General features: G+C 47.0%; 1 protein-coding gene across 8 annotated transcripts in view; it reads right to left on the bottom strand.

Annotated features, from left to right (window-relative positions):
• Nucleotides 1-950: 950 nt before the first annotated feature.
• Nucleotides 951-20,836, bottom strand: part of HIVEP3 (HIVEP zinc finger 3) — a 217,171-nt gene continuing 197,285 nt past the window's right edge. For 7 of the 8 annotated variants that reach the window (XM_004947684.5, XM_004947682.5, XM_040651959.2 and 4 more), the window contains 3 exons: nt 14,983-15,081; nt 8,190-9,235; nt 951-5,890 (listed from right to left, as the gene is read on the bottom strand). In XM_004947684.5, the coding sequence (XP_004947741.1) occupies nt 5,126-5,890; nt 8,190-9,235; nt 14,983-15,081 (1,910 nt within the window). In that variant the 3' untranslated portion in view covers nt 951-5,125. Of the gene's footprint in view, nt 5,891-6,418; nt 6,485-8,189; nt 9,236-14,982; nt 15,082-20,836 lie in introns of all 8 variants that reach the window. The other variant, XM_046903648.1, reaches the window with a different exon arrangement.

Here is a 20,836-nt window from a genome sequence, read left to right as displayed (position 1 = left end):
CCTTGGTGGTCTCCCCTCGGTGTGCTGAGTTGGATCCAAAATCTGCAGAGCATCCCTTGCATCACTGCTGCAGGGAAATGTCAGCAGTGCCTGGAAAGCATTTTGGACGGGACACTACTCAGTGCAGTGGGGATGAGGGTTTGCAACTTAATGGGGTATCCGAATTTGCCTCTGTCATCTTCCAACCCAAGTCTCAGACTGTGATAAATAAGATGGAAATGAAAGACTACCAGCCATGCAAATAGAAATATGTTGGGATTTAAAAATTTATTCCAACATGCTATTTTTTTAAAAATATGCTCAGACTGAGCAGACAATCTGAGCTGTAGTAAAGGCAATATTATACTTGTAAAAACTTCTCATTCACAGTACAGATGTCATTTACAATAAGAGTCACAAACATCAAATACTGAGTATTTTTTCTTCTTCTTTTTATCTTTTTTTGTTGTTTTTGTTGTTTTTTTGTTTTTGTTTTTCTTGTCTTTTTTTTCCTCTTTTTTTTATACATCAGACTGTGCTTTTACCTGCATTTTTTTTTTGTTTTTTGTTTTTTTTTGCACTGATATAACCATACAGACATTGCAAGATGCAAGTGTAGAAACTGGAGTTAAAATAAACTTACAGGCAAAACTACCAAATTACATTGTACGCTGTACATATTTACAGTACCTTTTTGGAATGTATTGCCATTTTAAGAACATATAGAAACTTTCTACAGACTATTCCACTTACAGAATACATACACCTTTTAGAAAAAAAGGCAAATATTTATCTTACATGAGACCATGTATATTAAATTTGCGTACACATTATTATTATCATTATTATTATTATTATTATTATTTTTACATTACATTTACTAAAGTGATCGTAAGTGCCATCATATCTCAGTAATGAAAACAGATTGGTCTTATGCCATCAGGACTGATTTATTTTTTTATTATTATTATTTTCCTTTTTTTTTGTAAATAATTTACAATATGGTTTTATTTGTAAATACTGTGCAACAGATGAAAATACGGGGGAAAAAGAAAGAAAAAAAGAGAAGCACATGATGAACCCACGTAAGCAGTGATACTGCAAGAACACAGAACAGGGCTAGATCAAATTCTTTAGGATTTTGCATGGAATAACTGTAATGATTTCCACGTTACCACGTATATTGCTTGTTCAGGTGCTGTTTTTGTGGGTTGGAAACAAAAACCAGGTAGAAGTGAGTGCTGGCTTCAGAGAAACCCAACCAGTGGAGCCCAATGAACACAGAGATGGAGAGAGGGGGTGCGTTTGTCACCACCAGCAGTGAGACCTCACAGGCACCCTTAAGAAGAAAGTGTTGAAATGCGTTCCCCAGCCATGCACCATAACGTCATGGTCACTCCATCACAACCATAAGGGTTTCCTGCTGCGTTCCCTGGGTGCCCAGCCAACAACTTGTGAGTAGTCAGAGGTGGCAAAGAGCTGCCTCCAAAGACGGGGCCATTTGGGGGGGCTCTGAGCAAAAGGACGTTATGGGAATTTGTGGAGTGCTTCAGCACAAGTCCCCGTAGGAGTGCTTTGTTGACTCTGGATACTCAACAAAAAGGCCTTAAGAAGTTACTTGAGGCTATGGGACAAGATCTCCTTGCAAAATCATTTTTTGGAGGCAAGACCAAAAGTTTGCCATTGAGCAACGCACTCGGGTACGGGGACACCTGGCTGTGCACTAAGGAGCTCTGTCAGATGGAAAGCAGGAGGGCTTATTTCCACCTGCTGATGGAAAGCAAGGGTTGAGCTTTGGTTTTTCATTTGCCTACTTGTGTGACTAATACTTTCTCTTAGAAATAGCGCTGCTCCCTGCCTCTGCAAAGTGCCTGCACAGAAACCAACTCACCCATTGGAAAGCAAATCTAAATTTCTCATCGTCATTTTGCAGACAGAGGGGATACCCAGAGTGAGGTGAAAAACTGTGGTTTGCAAAAAGCTTTCACCCAGCAAGAAGACAGTGGTAGGAAATAGCCAGCAGGGACAGCAGGTGCTCCAGGTAGGAAACAGCAGGAACAGGGGGCTCCAGACCTGCAGTAAGGTGCAGTAAGGTGCCAACGCACATGGGTGCGAGGCACTGGGGGCACCCGGAGTGCTCAGAGTCCCCCCATTGTGACGGGGCAGTTCCGGGATGCTGCCCTGCCCGCAGGCGGAGATGCTGGTGCCCTTCCCGCAGAGCTCTGAGCTGTCGGCGGGATTAGTAGCCCTTAAATATCATTTTGATTTTTTTTTTTTTTTTTTTTTGTGATTCTTTTTGCCTACAATAGGCCATATTGCGCCCGTTAGGTATCGCATGAAGCACCATGTCACCCCAGCCAAAGCCTCCCCACCGTGCCCGCTGGGCAGCAGGACCAGGCTGAGATTGTTCACCTTGCCCCTGAGTTTTTGGCTGTCCCGGCATGCACCCGCTCTGTGGCTGCAGGGCACAACCTATGGAGCACTGCTGCTGCACAGCCCCTGCACCTCCTCACCCTGGTTTTTAGCCACAGGCAGCTGGGATGCTCTGCAGCTGGGATGCAGAACTCATCTGGAGCTTCTGGAAAAGCTTTAAAGAAGCCATAATCATAAAAAAAAAGCCACAACAACAAAACAAAACAAAAAAAAAAACCACCACCAACAAAAATGTGCTGAGAGGTTTCTGGGTTTTGTAAGGTTTTGTTTTGTTTTTCTTTTTCTTCTGTTCAGAATGACAGAAGGAAGAAAAAACCCACATCCGTGCCAAGTGCCAACAGGTCAAGGATTATAATACAATTACAGAAAGCTGAGCAAATTTGATCTAGCCCAAAGCTCATGTCAAATGCACCAAATGAAACCAGGATGCCAAGTGCACAACTGCTGCATTGTTTTTCTTTATGTACAGTTGCTATATATATATATGTATGTATATATTTAAAAAAAAATTACAAAAAGCTACCTTGGAATAATGTTAAGAGTGTGACAAGGCAGAAAAAGGTGGCAAAAGCCAGGAAATCTGAACCCAGTGCTGAATTTGGGGTAGAATTAGGGTTAGGATTAGGGTTAGGGTTAGGGTCAGGGATGCACACACAACACATCACACTTCAGTGTTGTTCCAATGGGCAGGAGGGATTGAAGCTGGTGCCTAAGGTTCTATTGAGCAGAGGCACTGGGCTGAACTGGGTTTGCAGCCTTGGCTTCTGCCATGAGATTTGACTGAATATGGGAGCAGGATCAGGCTTGGGGCCAGGGAGATGGAAGAAAGAGGAACTCGATAAAAGTGCTTATTAAGGTAGACATGGGTTCTTTCTGGACATTGTTTTGGTCAGCGTCACAGCCTTAATGCTATTTCCAGGATATCTTCTTTAGTACTTAACTCCCTTTACAAGAAAAGCAAAAAATAAAAATAATTAGAAAAAAAAAAGTCACAGATCATTAAAAAAATCTATAGTATTTGCCCATGAAATGGGAACAGTTCGTAGCTCATCAAGTCTGGCAAGGAAATATGTTTTCATTCACGGTCTTTTCTTATTTCTTTTTTTCTTTTTTCTTCTTTTTTTTTGGTATTTTTTTAAACTTTTTTTTTTAAAAAGTGTATTACGTACCCGATAAACTGGAACAGCTCTGAAAGAAGATAGAACTGATCCACTGGTTAAATATTTATTTCATCTTCTCTCTCTCTCTCTTTTTTTTTCCTTTTTTTTTTTTTTTTTTTTGTTGCTGTTAAAATTTGAAAAAGAAAAAAAAAAAGGGGTCTGTACAGATTTCATAGATCAGAAAACCTTCTGATAACCCTCTGCTGTCCACTGGGGCAGCCACATACCCAATGGCCATGGTTCAAAGCGCATGGACGGAGCTACTCTGTCGGTCTCTGTATTTGGTATCTGAGGGTAGTGGGGCCACTGCTTTGCCACGGGAGCTCAGAGGGGAAAGTCCGCTCTTGGAAAAGTCACCATGCATGCAGAACATGCTGACTGCAAAGCACTCAGCACTGTAACTTTTCCTTCCAAAATACCCCAAAAGGGCCCATCTGCTCAATGAGGGCGACATGGAGATGTTCTGCTTAAATAAATAAATACAAAGAAAACAGAGCACAGAGTCACCAAGCAGAGCACAGACTCCTCCAGCATCCCTAAAGCTCAAGGTTCAAACCCGCGGGATGGGATGGAGCAGTTCGTCCACCACCTAAAAACCAGGGAGGAGAAATGGCTGCGGGGTGAGAGCCTCCCTTAGAGCCAGGGGTAGAGGGGCTCCAGGACCATGGAGAGGGCTCTGGGCACAGCTATGGGGATGGAGGGATGAAGCCCAGCACTGGGCTACATTCGATACATTCCTACCTTCTTGCAGGTAAATCTTTGAAGAACTTATATCTTTGTGTGTGTCCCTTTTTTTTTTTTTTTTTTTTTTTAAGAATAAAAAAAAGTGCTTTGATGTTCTGCAGGAGGGAGAGATGTTCACGATGAGCTTTTCTCTTGGAGCGACAATTTCTCTCGCTGCGAACAGCCTCCCCCTCCTCGAGGAAGTGCTAGCTTCATTTACAAGTTCAGGGTAAACACGTTTCTCAAATGTAAAGCAGTCTCAAGTGTTTAAAGCACAACCATAGGCAATCAGAGGGATGCGAGAAAAAAAAAAACAACAAGCACTTTGCGAGAATTAAATAAAGCATGTAATAAATACGAATCATAAACTTCTGTACACAGGAGCAAGGGTTTGGTTTTCTTTTTAATCATTGAATCAATATTAAAAAAAAAGTTTTTCTTTTCTTTTTGTTTTTGTTTTCAGTGCATCTTCTTCCTCTTAAAATGCTTAACCCTTTCCTTTCTGCATCTCTCAGGCCCATAAGAACGCACACCTCAATGGCAAAAAAGACAAGGTCTAACAAACCCCTTTCCAAAAAACTCTAAAAAAATATTCACAGCCTCAAACATTTTTGTACATTTCAAGCAACAAAAGGTATAGAAAAAGGCACAAGTAACTGCATACATGTGGAGATAATACCAGACCGGGACAAAGAAAACCAGGAAACTTCCATGGGTTTGGTCATTCACTAGAGTGCTTCGTATAGCGATGATTATACTAAAGGAAATAGTGTTGAAAATGTCTGTTGATTTTACATAGGAAGCCTAAAGGTGGAACAGATGGCAGGGACTTAAGCACTGCCCGTGCTGTCGTCCGCCTCTGTCTGAGCGTGACCTACGCCTGTGGGCTCTGCACGGGGACTCCTGGGGGCTCTGTGGGGCTCTCCAGAGGGCTGCAGGCTGCGGGGCGGTGGTGGGGATGGGAGCTCGGAGGTGAAAGTGCAGTGTGGTGATTCCAAAGGGCTGCTCGAGCTGCCACATTGCTTCTCGCCCGGGTTAGTCAAGGGGTCATCCCCACTCGTCGAAGGCTTTGGAGAGGGCTGGCGGGTGGTGCTGGGGTTGGCTGGGGATGCCGAGCGGCCCGGTTGCTCCGCAGGGCTGGGCTCAGCAAACACTTTTACCCTGTATTCCTCCGGGTCTGGCTTTTGCTTAAGCTCACTAGTCCTCATTTTCTCCTCCAAGCACTCACTGCTTGTAGGCTCTGGGGACAGCGTGTATTTGGAAACTTTTGCCACCGGGGAGACAGATGCAGATGAAGGCTCCCGTGGCACCCATGGCTCCTCAAAGCTACTGCCACCAGGTGAAAAGTGTCCCCCTGGCAGGGACATTACGGAGCTGGGGTGGGTGCTTGGCCTGGCCTGGACCATCTGGATGCCCCCGATGGGAATCATGGGGTACGGGGTCCTTGCGAGCTGCTGCGAGTGCAGTGGAAGGTGGCTGAAGACATTCTCTTCTCCTCGGCTGTGGGTGTGAAGTTCGTGAGGTGCCTGCAAGGGTCTGAAGCAGATGGGCTGCATGGTGCCGGGTGAGCGTGGAGGGCTCCTGGGTTCTATCTTCTGCACCAGATGGGGAAAAAGAAACGGCCGGATCAGAGCAATGCATAAGGTACAGCACTAGCATCATTAACGCTCATTATAAGGATTGATTCTACGCGCATTTTATTCTAATTTGGAAAGAGATCTATCAATCCAGGATGGATTGGGCTCCCAAACCCTTAAGGTAAGGAGCAAGACAACCCACAGTGTTTGCCTTCGGTGTACAAGCGGGCACACAGCCTGTTGAGGCACAGGCCCAGTAGTTCGGTCATTATCAGTCACCTCCAAAATCCCACCAGAAGACATTAACACTCCCTGCATCCTTGCATTCCATCAGCACATGAATTACTTCAGTGCCCAAACCATTGTTATCCATTTTTAATGTATATCCTTAAAACAGTGTTACATTCTCACAGCTGCTAATCGCAAGGATATTTTGCACTGAGAGCATTAACTCTGGTCTGGCACAAAGCACTCCCATCAACAGTCCCCACCACCACCCTCATGGTGTGGTCTGCAGAAATCAAGGCTAGCACCCTACCAATTTACCTTTTCCTTTTTCTCCGACCGGTGCTTCACATAGTTTCCTAATGTACATCATGGAGAGATATGTGGCTAAACAGAAATGGATTAATTAGTGATGAGGTTATAACTAAACCCCTAAACAGGACTCCCTGGAAGAGGAAGCTACAGAAAATGAAATAAATTTTCTGTAAAGATGGGGTTATGGGATTTGAGGATTCACTGGAGGAATCCTTTGTGGAGCTATGGAAAACTGTCTGACCTGCAAGCTGAATCTCTGTGATAAGGCAGCAGAGGAAGGCAGCAAAAGAGAAAGGAAGAAAGGAAACAAGAGCCACAGAAGGTAGCAATGAGTTAGTCAGCATTTACCAGCCCCAGTGCCTGCTCAGTGACACTTATCCACACAAAGTTTTGGCAGAACTGCTGTAGGGATGCTGGGAAACCCCAAGCAAATCCCCCTGGTACAACAGCTACCAAGGGGAGAGATGACCTGTTGCAGGAGCCTTTGGGAAGAGGCACAGCCACAGTGAGACCTGATGCTCAGATCTGGACAAAAGCCTTATGCCCCAGCTAAGATCGTTTTTATGTTTTTAAATGATGAACACCATTCCCACAAAGGACACTAGTTTGGAGCACAGGGGTCCATTTGGGGATCTGAAGAACCCAGCTCTGAAAGGAGCAGGACAATGAGCAGAAAGGTAAGTTAGTGTAAGTAAAAAAGTGGGAGTGGGCAGGTAAGCAGGAATAGGTGCTACTGCCTCCTTTGGGCACTAGGGAGCTTAGAGGACACCAGTGGGTAGTTTTCCTAACAGATGTTTCAGAACAGAAGGAATGGGGTCTTTACAGCCCTGAGGTTCACCCCAAAAGGCAGTTGAGAACTGAGGGAAATTCAAGTGGACAAAAATTTGGGCCTAAAAAAATCGATGGTCTCCGGGAAAGTAAGGCAAACACTCATAGAGGGAAACAGAAGGGAGGCAGCACCAAGAGATGATTCACTGTGTGGACATGACAGAAAGGCAAATGGTGCAACGGGGCTTTTCTGGGGAACGCTTGAGTCAGCATCTGTGTGATGGGTCCTCCAGGGCTGGATCTCATGTTCATCAGCACACACTACAGGAGAGCCAGGCACCTCAGCAGGAATAGGAGACCTCTCAGCGCTCCACCAGACCCAATGTCTAATTTGCCTGTAGCAGTGGGAGGAACAGGCAATTTTCCTTTACCCATAGGATTTGATATGTCCAACAGAGACATTAAATGATATTCTGGATGCAGTGGGAAGAACCTCTCTGTGCTGGAGAGGCGAGATAAAAGCAGAGATGTCCAAACCAACATTCCTCAGCAGTTAATCTAACTGTGGGCTGCATGCGTACATAGCCCAGGAGAAAGCATCAAGGTGTGAGAGACCCTTGGCTAGTCCAAATCTGGTTCAGGACACTGACAATAGAAAAATGGGTAGAGTTTCACTTTAGCTAGTGAAATCTAAGAAATGGGCCTGAAACTCCCAGGGAAAAGATCTCTGCAAAACTTTGACAAGTTCTATTAAGCGCACATCCTTACTGCTTATCTCAGAAGGAAAAGCAAGAATGGGTTGGGTCAGGGAGAGCTGCATTGGGTTGAAGAGGAGACAACTATATTTCCCCTCAGCTGAGATGGGCAGACCAACAGATGCAAACCCTTTGCTGCTCACTCTCACTTTTCCCTGTATACGTTTACAGTCACTTTGCACTTCTGCATTGCAACGCTTGATTAAAATCACAACACAGCACATAATAAGGGGAAAGAGGGGGCTTGGACTTACCAGCTTGGATTCATAGAGCTGTACATTTTTGCCAAAGAACCTGTGAGGTAGAGGCATCGAAGATAATATTCCATGCTGGGCTTGATATGAGCTTTGAATTTTGTCATCTGCTGCCGATCTGCTTGTCCCAGGCGCGTCCTCCTTGCCAGGGGATGGGTACCTGGGTGCCTCCGAGCAGCTCGGGGGCAAGGTTTTCTTCAGCGATAAATACCTGCCCGATGGCATCTCTCTGCTGGGAGATGAGGCCTCTCCTTCTGGAGGAAGGTACGCTCTGGGGGACAGCTCTCTCCTGGGGGACAGATGCCTGCTGGGTGACAGCTCGAGCCTCGGCGACACGCACCGCAGCGGGGATGCCTCCCTCCTGGGAGAGACACGTGGGCACGGGGACAGCCCTCTCCCTGGGGACAGGCACCTCAGAGGAGACATCTCCCCGGTGGGTGAAAACCGTTTGGGTGAAGTTTCATTTTTGGTTAACAGATGCTTTCTCGCTAGCATTGGTCTGCTGCTGCCGCCAGCTCTGCTGGAGTCCTGGCTCGGAGACCACCTTTTCCTTGGGGAGGTGTCTTTTGAGGCTGACAGTTCCATGGCTAGGGACATGGGTGGCCTGGTGACAGACTCTCTTTCAGCAGAAGCCAATTGTTCGGTGGAAGTCAGAGCTGGTCTGTGGAGACTCAGGATGCTGTGGCACACGGCGATGTCGCTGCTGTCTGCTGACCACCTGGTTTCCAGCCCACAGGAGGAGCCCTGCTGGCCTTCACCGACTTTCTGGCTGCTGGAAGCAGTTTCTTGGGCTAAGGACGATGCTGTTTCTGTGCCTTCCTCTTGAGAAGTCGGAGAGCCACCTGAAGAGTGCATCAGTGGGGTGGGGTGTTTGGCTTCCGGCAGCTTTAAAGGTGGTTCATCTTGGCTCTCCTCTTCCTCCTCGTCTTCATCATCCTCGTTGTCATCATCATCATCAGATTCCTCTAGGTCTGAAAACTGGTGTTCCTCAATAGGCTCAGATCCCTCCCGCCCCTCAGAGTCCTGGAATAGGTCTTCACTGGTTCCTGCAAGACGGACAAACACAAAACAAGAAGTGTAAGACACAAACAGAGGATGGGTTTGTGCTAAACCTGCTCCAAAGATCTCACGGGACAAGAGGAAGGAAGACCCAGTTATTTCCTAGATTAGTTGCCTCATACTTCAGCCTTGTCCTCTGTTCCAGCTCTCCCCCTGGTGGTTTCATTGCCTTGAACCCACAAATCCCACCATTGGAATCCCACCACTGCTTTGCTCAAATTTTCGTTCCAACCATTGCTCTGCCAGCACTCTGCCATCAGCCCCTGCTACTGCTGTACACCATCACACAGCCTCTGCTCCTTCAGGAACACTAAGAAAGGTCTTACTAGACATGGAGATCAGCAGCACCATCATCCTTTGATGTGCTTTTTACCACTGTTTGTTGTAGTGGTCCCCACAAAACTTCTAGAGCTGCCAAAACGCAGGTAGCCAACATGTCAGGCCTGTCCTGTCTAAATTATATGACATTTAAATATTAGCAAGACAGGGCTTTAATTAAAAAAGAAAGAATCTCGGTGGTTTTCCCCTTATTTTGGTCAAATCTAGCTATAGTGCAGACATGTTTGGGATGCTTTGGTAATAAGAGATTGTAAACCATGGAATATTTAAGAAAACAAATTGTGAAGAATTTAAAATAGAGTATCCCATAGAGTATCCCATAGCCCATAGAGTAGATCTCTTCTACTCAAAGAGCCAGGAGAAGCTTTATGAGATCAATACCAAGCTGCTGGCTCACCCTCTGCACTGCACAGAGAAAACCTGCATTTCCCATGCCAGATGTGCAGCAGGGCTGGATAAAGCAAAACTCAGCCTGCAAAGGTCCACTGGGAACAGCCACTGGATGTCACTATAGCTCAACAAAATGGCACTGATAGAGGCTTTCCACAAGTCCCCACTGCTCTGGAGGGGCCCATAAAACACCACTTTCTCAAACCGTGCTAACGCCAGGCACCAAGAAGATGGGTGCTGTGCTGCTGAGGCATGCTTGCTTCCCAGCTGTGCAAGGGAAATGTTGCTTTGACACTTGCACTAATTGCAGCACTTCTGGCTTCTTATCTTCCCCCTCCCCTCCCCTCCCCCTCTTCAGCATAAGATGCTGCTCTCCTCCAAACTGAAGTTTTCCATGTAGGGCTGCCATGAGCAGAACGAGCCAAGGGGAGGCTCCAGGGAATCAGCGCAGAGCTGGACCACACCTGGTGGCTTGCAGGAGGAACACGGCCACACAGGGAGAAGTCCCTCAGATCTGTGGATAAATGCCTAATTCAGCTTACTTTGAATAACAGGGCCTTACTGGTAAATGCTCACAAAGTATTTGGCAACCCTCAGATATCAGTGGAACAAGACATGCATTTAGCAGCTCTCCACCAAGAGCATTGTGCAATGCTTGTATAACGATGGGGTTTGCTGGGCCCAGGATCCAGCGCTGGGCTATGTGCAAACTCCCAGAGGAGCTGACTTCAGAACAAATATTATTCCAAAAAGGCTCATTCTCCCGTGCATACTTCTTGCCTGTAAAGGGAAGGCAGCTCAGTACCAGAGCTATGAGCTATCACTGTCCTGGTCTGTGGGGTCGACATCCACAGGCATGGGGATGGACAGCCCCAGCCCTGCTGCCGTCTCCTGTGTGGTCTCCTTGTTTTGGCCTCAGTTGAGCAGACAGCAAGGTCAGAAGGACAGGCTGAGGGAAACGCGAAGCCAGCTCTGCGCTGGGGTGTTGTTTGCATTTCCCACAGGGGGGAAACAGCTCAGAGAGCCATGGGGCATCCCAAAGGGACGGTGCTGCGGGATCATCGCAGGCTCCATAGAGAGCTCAGACATGGATTTCTGCAGCAGAAAAACATCCTGCTGAACGGCTAGGGAGAGCAAGGGCACATCAGGAGAGCACAGAGAGGGAGGGAAAAACTGCCCCACTGATGGCATGGAGGGCTCTGCATGCTGTTTCATTACATCTGCGTTACCCTCGCGGTATTGCACAAATCTGGTGCGGTCACACCAAGCCAAACCAATGCAACAGTGAAGAATTATGCTCCAATCTCCTTTTATAGTCACACCCCCTTCTTTCCCCTGCCCCTTAAATAGAAAGCAAAACAATCAAGTGAAATACGGCTCAAGCTGAAAATAATCCAGGGAGCTGCAGGGACGGCTGTTCCCTCCCCGCATGCCCCCAGAGGGGAGCACAGCACTCGTTCCTGGGCTGGGCTGTGGCACATTTTTACTTTTTTAATTAAACTCCTCAGCAGCAGGCTCTGCTCTGAGCCCACATGGGAAGGCGATCTCCAACCCACCACACTGCAACGCAGCTGCAATCTCCGATTCCTCACTCGCTGCTCTGTCATCCCTCTGCTCTTTTCTCATCCATCCACACACCTCCAACAATTACAGTACCAAACATGATTTTCTGACTTTCCTCTCAGCTGTTTTATTTAGGATTTGCTTGGCATTTGTGAGCAAAGGGCCTCCCGAATATTTGAAATTTCAGCAAGGGTTCGGCGTTAGATTAAATCAGGTGAGAAAGAAGATGGGAGGAGAGAATGGAAACGCTCCGCTGACACTGTGCCTTCTGCTTTCACCTTTCTGCATTCCTTCCTGGCAGATGGTCCCCTTTACACAAACACGAATGGTCTCCATCAATGGGAGGAAACGGGGACTGTATATTTTTGTAATTCTAAAATTATGCGGGTTTCTTGCATAATGCAATGAAGTCCAGACAGTGCAATGCATTCCAGCAAGCTGCTGTGCAGCCAACAGCAACAAGGCAAGGAGCCCTGTCCTGGAGCTCGTGGGCTCCCGTCCCTCCACAGGATCTCTCCTTGTTGGTATCCATGTGCCACTGGGGACCAGTGATTTGATGAGGGCCAAAAAATCACATCCTCAAGCAGATGGTTCCAGCCTTTGTTGAGCTCTCAGCTTTACATCTCTTTTCTATGAGTGAGGCCGAAGGCTGAGAGCATCCTCCTCATCTGACCCTATATGCCATTGTCCCTTGGTGAGCCTGGGGGGAATGGCTGAAGGAAATGAGGAACAAAGCATCCCCCAACTCGCACAGTGAGCCCCTACAGCTCTGTCCTCACAACTGAAATAGGACTTCTGATCTGCAGGTTTTCAAAAGTGACGCTCCAGTGATTGATTCATTAGTTCTAATTGACTATAATGGAAAGGTTTAAAATAACAGCTGCTTTTCAGGCTCACACAATCAACACTTAGAATCATAGAATCAAAGAATCCTTAGAGTTGGAAGGGACCTTTAAAAGTCATCTAGTCCAACTCCCCTGCAATGAATATGGATACACACAGCTCCATGAGGTTGCCCAGGATCTGATCTAGCCTTCAGTGATGGGGCATCCACTACATCTCTGGGCAACCTGTTCCAGTGCCTCACCACCCTCACTGTAAAAGACTTTTTCCTTTTTCCTACACTTCAGGAGCCTCTTTTCTCTTTCCCTACCTGGATGGGAGAAGAACTGGAAGAACTGGGAAAAGAATTTGGAAGAACGGGAGAATTTGGAAACGTATTAGAACCAAATGATCTTTGAGGTCCCTTCCAACTCAAGCCATTCTATGATTCTGTGAACTGGGAAAGGAACTGGGAGAAGAACTCACTGAGAGCAGCCCTGCAGAGAAGGGCCTGGGGGTCGTGGAGGACAAAAAGCTCTCCTTTAGGACAGCTTCCATGGAATCCCCAGCCAGGTTCCCTTTTGGCCATGTCTTCCTGCAGAAAGGCCACAGCTAAGCACAGTGTGTCTCAGTCCGGCCAAAAGGTTGCACCAAAGAGTTGGGTCAAAGCCAAGAGCCTGGAAATTTCAACAGGAAGGGAACCACCCCTTGAAGCATGGCAGCATGCTGTTGGCTGCATGAATGAGATAGCTTTAAGAAGGTAAACGGGGGGCAAAGGAGATACAGAAGATGGGAAAGGCACTATGGGAGTCTCTGGAAATGCCAGTGGAAGTGTAATAGGGCACTTTGTTTCCCCCACATCCTCATCCCCTGGCCACCCAGGACTGCATCCAGCCCGAATCAGACCTGAGGGTGCAGTGCTGCTACACCAGGAGCCCATGGGGGCTTGGGCTGGTGTAACTGTGCTGTGCCAGCCCCAGATCCTGGCTGGTGAGCTGAGGGTGCCACCCTGATGCCATTGCTTTGATAGTTTTTGGGAGGTGCACAGATGGCCTGAACTGGGGTCGTCCGGGGACCTGCAGCTTACTTTGGGATGACTGCATGCAAACGGCCCCAAGACTGCTTAATGAACCAACCTGGGGACAAAGCACATGGGCCAACACAGTTCCCACTGCAGGACCTCACTTAATGACTTTTAATTACCCACAAATGAGGAGGCGTGTGGCAGTGCCACATCCCAGGAACCAGCCCCTTTCCCAACAAAGCTTCGGATGGACTCGACCTCGGCAGGGGAGCGGGGTGATAAGCGCTGTTTGTTGTTCCTGCCGAGTTAACATTCCCTGGCTCCCAGCACCGTCTCCAGAACTCGCTCAGCTGATGCTCACTTTATAAAAATAACCGTGGTGCTGCGTGCCTTATGGAGCTCCTGTTAACCCGTTGTCGGGAGGCGGCAGAGCAGATCCCAGGGACTGGGATACCTGAATGATTTGGGGTGAGATGGGAGGGAAAGAATGGGGGTAGCCTGACCTTTTGCAGCTGTATGACCACAGCCTCCAATAATCGGAGTAAAAAAGTTGTTTTTCTGGCTCAGACACATGAGACTTCCCCATGTTCTTCTGGAGACCTTCCTCAGCTTTCCTTCAATGCTTCTCAACGAGGCAGAAGTGCTCATGGCCACCTCGCTCCTGCCCAGTGTTGGCCAGCCTCCCTGCAGGGCTGCATTTTGGGATGAGTTCAGGGGAATTCAGCTGCACATCCCAGTGTAATCCTGGGCAGAAATTACTAAATGAGAGAATCACGTGTGCTTCTCATGGCACAGGCAGGCTCCTGGGTTAGAGACCCTTGGACAGACTTTGTGTTCACTCAGAAGCAGATGAAAGAAATGAGCAGGTGAGTCAGGGTAAATGTATCTTGTAAAGCATTCAGAATAATGCCGGCAAATGTCAAAGCATCATGCTATTTTGGTTCTGCCAGCTCTTTTCTCTGCTGAGAAACGTCCAAGTCATTTTAGAGTGGCTCACCTTTATCCTACACATGGCAATGACCTGGGGATGAGATAAGCAGCTGTCCCCATCCTGGTTTATTGATGCACGCAGTAGCATCCAGACACTGCCCAGGTTTGCTCCAGTCAGTCAGAGTCCCCTGGGTCTGCACTGGTTATTTGGAGTGTTTTGAGGTCATCCATCCAGTCAGATGGGCAGGTTATTGGAAGATGTGGCACTCGGGAACAGGGTTTAGTGGGCATGGTGGTAATGGGTTGGACTAGATGATCTCAGTGGTCTTTTCCAACCTTAATGTTCTATCATTCCAAGATGATCCTGATGGAAACATCATTCCCTGGAGCTCCTTTCCATATTGCAGAGGGGCATCTCCTTAGCAGAACCATCAGGGCAGCAGCATGAGCATCTGCTCACACTTAGCACTGCAGCTCCAGATCCTAACGAGGGGGCCAGGACTGATCTCTTAACCATCAGCCACAGCGCCATGCTTGCAGCAGCACAGGGAGAGGTTACAGCCCCATGCACAGCTGGAAGGAGCAAAACCACCCCACATCTTCTGCTTGAATGGGAACTACCCTTTCTCAGAGGCAAAAGTCATATATGACTGTAAAGGATTTTACCTTCTTCGGCTTCCAGATCCACCAGTGAAGATACCAACACGCCCATCTCCTGACATTTTTTGCTGTGGGCTTTTGACTTCATATGCTTAGTCAGATTCCCTGAAAGGAAGCAGAAAACACATTTTGGTCAACATGGCTTTTTTGAACTTTTTTTTTTTTTTTTTTTTTTTTTTTGCAAGCTCATCAGTAGCATATTAATAATTTGGCTCTGTACCAGATAAGGAGATTCTCAGACTATTCCCAGGCCACTATCCAGGGCAGGTATCCCAGGTTGCAAGGCTAAACACCTGATGAGCCACCAGGGATATGCACTGGTTTTAGTGGGGAAGAAAGGTCCTGGATTGCTGTCAGTGATGGTGCAACAGAGAACAATTGTAGGAAAGCAGAGACAAGGAAGATGCTCCCCAGTGCAGCGCAGTGGGTAACACCTCTCACGCTGTCCCAGCTTTGGGACTTGCCTGGGGCACAGCAGTGCTACCAAAATGAGCACTCCAGATGCCAGCAATGGGGACAAAAAGCAGCCCACTCTGGAACAGAGCCTCGCCTGCCTCTGCCTGAACAGCTGGATACAACTGCAGATAAAAGTAATTAGTGCAGTCGGCTGGGAAATGCCATTTCCATCCTGAGGAGCAGTTTGTTGGGCTGGAGAGTGAGCCTGGGGTTGGCTGCTAGGCAGTTTGATGCATGCTCACACTTACTCAAGATTGCATGCATGTGAAGCTGTGTGGAGTGAAGCAATGCAGATGCACATCCCTACAACTGCACAGGATGGCTCTGGTGGGCTGCCACGCAGCAAAGCAGCAGTAGGGAAAAGCTCTCAGCTCCCAAAGCAGAGCCACAGGTACTCCTAAATCCTGTGCACCAGCTTTGGGCATCATAAGCAAGCCTGCTGAACACTAATGAGGCTGCCTGGGGCTGGGGGTGGGGAGAGCAGCCCCTGCAAGGGGGTTATGGGATGTGGGGTGCTCCCTGCTGCCCTGAGCTGGGATAACCCACAGGCACACGGCTGGGGAAAAGCTCTCTAATCCTAACTCCCAAACTGCAGGCCGGTTAATTAGACAGTTATTAACCCTACTTATCCACCAGGGAAGCACTGAACCTCTGTTGAGGGGAAAATGAAAATAGGTGGAAAGGAAAGAAAAAAATGAAAGGTTGTCTCCTGCATTACAGAGTAACCCAGTGCCAGAGCTGGGTGGGACACAGGGAAGCCTCCACCAACCCCTCTTATGCTGCTCCAGTGAGTATAAATAAATAAGCCGGACCTGTGATGCCCTCACAGCTCAGAGGAGTGCCACAATCATCCACCTACCAAGCCCACTAATTATTTATTTAGCCCTTTTTATATGAAATGGAATGGCTCCAACAGGAAAGACCAAGAAAAAGGGACAAAGGCTGACTCTATATCCTCGTGTATCTGGCACCCATCTAGGATGAGGATATGATTCTTGCTCCAGAAGGGTGTTTAATAATTTAGCTCTAGTAAGTGGGATTTATTATTTTAAAACTTCATGCCAACATACTCTTAGCCCCACAGTGTAACACTCAGGTGTGAGGATGAAGCCACGTTGGCTCAGAGCTTTTTCTCTGATTCGGACCAGTTTTGTTGTGGGCCCAAAGCAACTCAGTGGGACAAAAGTGCATTCTCACGGACACCTCTGCTTCCAGTGAATGGCCATTTTTTGTAAATGAAAAGCTGTTGTGCCAAGAAGTATCCAATGAGTTCAAAATTTTGACCTCATGGAGCTGGAATTTAATTTTGGACCTAACTACCAAAAAGACAATCTGACTCAGCCTGCTGCAATCAAACCCTGCTGCTGCCTGTCCATCAAGACATGCATTGCATCGCGCTGCCAAAAATGACCCATTTTTGCTCAGTGCTACAGCAAAGCATCTGACTGGTTGGCACACATAGTAAATCGGTCCCAGCAAGAGCTTGGTGGGAGCTGGGGAAACTGGCTAAGCTGTGGTACCTCAGAAATGGTGGGAAGCATGGCTTGGGGAGGTCCACCAAGCACACCCCCAGACAAGCTCATAAATCCACTGTGGTACGTACATCTGGATTTGTCAGGGAAAAGCATGAGTTATTCAGTGGGATGTAATGCTTTCAGCAAAATGGCACTAAAACAAGAAAAAACCACTAAAAATCCCTGTGCAAGTGAACGTGTGCCAAATCCCAAAATGCAGCTCATTGCAAGTATTGCTTTCTATTCCCCTTCCACTACTTTCTACTCCGCTTCCCCTCTCTTTTCACCCTTGCTGGGTTACTATGGGCAACGTCCACACACCAATGGGAAAGGTGAGGGTGCAGAGCTGTCTGTGGCAGCCCCCCAGATGGGGGCATTTTCCTGCACAGAGTCCCACAGTGTTGGGAAAGCTGCTTGCCTTCATGGGAAGGGAGGCTCAGGGGATGGACTCCCATCTGAGCTCCGTTTGCGTCATTTCACGGAAGCTAAAAGCTGGAAGCAGCTTTAAAGCAAGAAGCAAAGTTATCATCTTGGGAGCAATTTGGAGGAGGATAATATTTATCCTATCAGGGTTCTTCCAGCAGTTTGTGTTTTAGGACCCTTCAATTAAATGTCCTTCAGCACATTTCCAGTAAAATCAACACTTTTGCCCAAGTAAGAGCTGGACATGGATCCTAAAAGGAAAGACTCAGCTACTTGTTGACTTGCTGAGTGCTGGTTCCTAACTTAAAACAAAATAATAATAATAACACTGCTTCCTTGGAAACAGCTGGAAACATAACTGAAGGAACAAGAGGGAAACCAGCAGAGAGGGGAGCTGGGTTTAGGCTGCAGAACAGTCAAACCCAATCCTAAGCAAGTGGGTGATACTGAGGTTCAGAAGGAGCTCCCAGATTTGAACTCAGCTGATTGTATCAAAATAAATTCAGGAAACTGTGCAAATGGTGCCTCTCCCCACCCTAAGCAATACTGCACTGGAGCAGCACAGGGATGGGCTCTCTCTTACGCCTGCGTACAACTATGTGCTGCTGGCTGCTTGAGCTCTTCTGTTGTTGTGAGGTCTTATTCTGGACTTAAAGCAGCTTAAATGCTTGTGTTGTTTTGAGAAAGCTAAAACTGCGCTGTTCCAAAAGCAGCTTAGGAGGGACTAGAAGTGATTTTCCATTTAAATTAAAAGAGGGAAATTAATTCTTCAGAACATCTATTATAATATTTTAAAGGTGTTGGAGTTAAAATAAAAATCAGGGGACGGAAGCATTAAGATTTGTGGAAAAAATTAACTTGTCCACATTGGACGCACACCGTGCTTTCTGTTTCTCCTATTAAATGTGAACAGTTTAAAAACAGTAATTCCAACAAATACCCAACAACATGACCTCGGCATCCAAGGCAACTTTGTGATACTGACACTGCTTTCCAGGACTTGAGTTATTTTCACATCCTTCCTTTAAAATATTATGGAAGGAGAGCAACAGCTACTCCATCACTGGCAACTCCCATTTTGCTGTGAGACACGTTCACACCCAGAGGATAAGCAATAGGCAGTGCTCCTCATCCCAGATAAACCCTTGAAGTAGGGTTTATGCGTGACTTAAATAGTGCACAGGTCTCTGTATGGAGATGATTGCCCAGAGAGGCTGTGGGTGCCCCGTCCTTGGAGGTGTTCAAGGCCAGGTTGGATGGGGCCCTGGGCAGCCTGGGCTGGTATTAAATGTGGAGGTTGGTGGCCCTGCCTGTGGTGGGGAGTTGGAGCTTCATGATCCTTGAGGTCCCTTTCAACCCAAGCCATTCTATGATTCTATAATTCTATGATTCTATGATGTCCCCCACTGAGGATCCCAAAGAAGAAAAGCTTTAATTTGGATCATTTATTGGGCAAAAGGTTTAAATTTGTTTTAAATGGTGTTGTTATCTTTTTATACTGACTTAAAAGATTAAAGGAGAGAATCGAGCATCCATCCTGCATGGATACAGGCTATGAAATACCAGCCATCTTCTGGAGCATGTCATCAGCCTGTGCTAACTGATCTTCCAGAAAGGTCCCGAGGCTGGGCTTTAAAATTAAGAGAATTAGCACATTTCCCATGGGAGCTTAATAGCTGCCTAATATTTCACTCGAATTTGACTTCCAGCCTTCATTCCTTTCATTTGTATTTTTATTTTTTGCCCTTTTCTCAGTGTTTTTCCTCCTGCTTGGACCAATGGGTCCTTCTCTGTTCCCAGCGTCGGTGCGGGGATTCTTGGCAGCGCGGCCGTGGCTCTGCCCTGCTTTAGCTGAATTAATTCTTGTGGAACATTCCGCCAGTTGGACCTGCTCTGGAGTTTCCAGAGAAGCTTAGCAGAGCGCTGAGTCTGTACAGCAGTAATAATAATAAACTGAGCAGCCATAACCTGGCCTTTAAGGGCTGAGGGGTAACGCATTCAATACATTAGCGCGTTCAATAACCCCAGTGCCTGTCGTGTGCTGATTTAAGGAACTGAGAGCTAATTTATTAAGGGCTATGGCTGAGGACATGGAGAAGTCTGGCGTCTGGGAGCTGGGAGTGGAGCAGACTGTCAAACGGGGATCTCCAGCCAACACTCCTTACATGAATGCAGAGCTCTCTGTCTGTTCTGACCTCTGCACAAAGACGTGGATACAGTCTGCTGCTCCACATGGTTTTTCCAGAAATTTTAAGAAATATCAAGCAATCCAGACATGCTGCGAGTCTGAAAGCAAACAACAGCTGTGGGAGGGGACAATATGTGCACAGGGTGGGAAATTCAAGTGCTAGCATTGATCCAGCCCTGGGTCACCCATGGAAGGGAAAGGGCAAGGACACAGGGACAGTTGGTGGCTCATGAAGAACAGTGAAGAAGCAGCTTAACTGCATTAAACAACCTCTCTGAGGCCACAGCAACAAACCTCACAGGAGAGCATTGCTACGGAGTGGAGGTAGAGACACCTCGTTAAAGAGGCACGTTGATATCTCATCCAGAAATGTAAAATCAAACCAAATTACAAACCAAATTTCCAAGGCTGCTGTTTCCATCAACTGAGTGAACAGGGAAAAAAATAATAATCTCATGGAATTGCTTTAAAATTATAATAATAATAAAAAACCATTTTCCTGCAGCTCCGTAACTCGGAGGAACAGCTTTGCTTGCAATGAAAGAGATGCACAAAAAGCAGACAAACAGCATAATTAGTGAGTAGGGGGAAATACTGAAAGCTCACTCTTTTGCAAAAAGTTTTCCCAGTTCTTGGAACACAAGTATGGAATTTCAAGGGGGAGAGGGGCACATTTTAACCAGATAAAGATCCCCATTAAAATTATAATAATAAAAAAAAAACCATTAAACCGCTTCCAGTCTACTTGAGAGCTTCGAGCATTAGATCATGCTGGAGAGATCTACCACAGCCGAAACGAAGACAGCCCCACAGATATTCCCCTTGAGTTTACACTGGACGCTAAAATTAACCTTGGAAAGCTGATTTTTAAAAGAGCTTCAGCTCAGCTTATATTTTTGCAAGTGCAATCCGGTAGCAAGAGCTCCAGCTTCTCCATTCTGCAATTAACTGTGGTTGCAAAACTGCCCACCAGGAAGGGGGATCCTAATGAATCAGGGCCCCAACCAACTTCTTCTAGACGTCTGCAAAACAAGCTGTGAAACCTCTAGTTCTGCAAACCAGACCTCTGTTTCAGGCTCCATCACCAACTGCAACAATTCTGCAACTGGGCTTTAATTGATGATGTTATCGGCACACAAGGATTATTTTTTTTCCTTGCTTTCCAATAACAGTTTCAAAGGTCCTTATGCTCCCATCAGCAAAGCAAACAGATTTTATCCAAGTGCTGCAAAGTTATGTGCAGTATGAGCGTGCCTGCAGGGCTCTGTCTCTCACCCCC

This window comes from Gallus gallus, chromosome 23 (assembly GCF_016699485.2).
Source record: "Gallus gallus isolate bGalGal1 chromosome 23, bGalGal1.mat.broiler.GRCg7b, whole genome shotgun sequence".
Taxonomy (NCBI): domain Eukaryota; kingdom Metazoa; phylum Chordata; class Aves; order Galliformes; family Phasianidae; genus Gallus; species Gallus gallus.
Note: the sequence above shows the minus strand (reverse complement) of the source record. Positions and strands in the feature narration are given on the sequence as shown.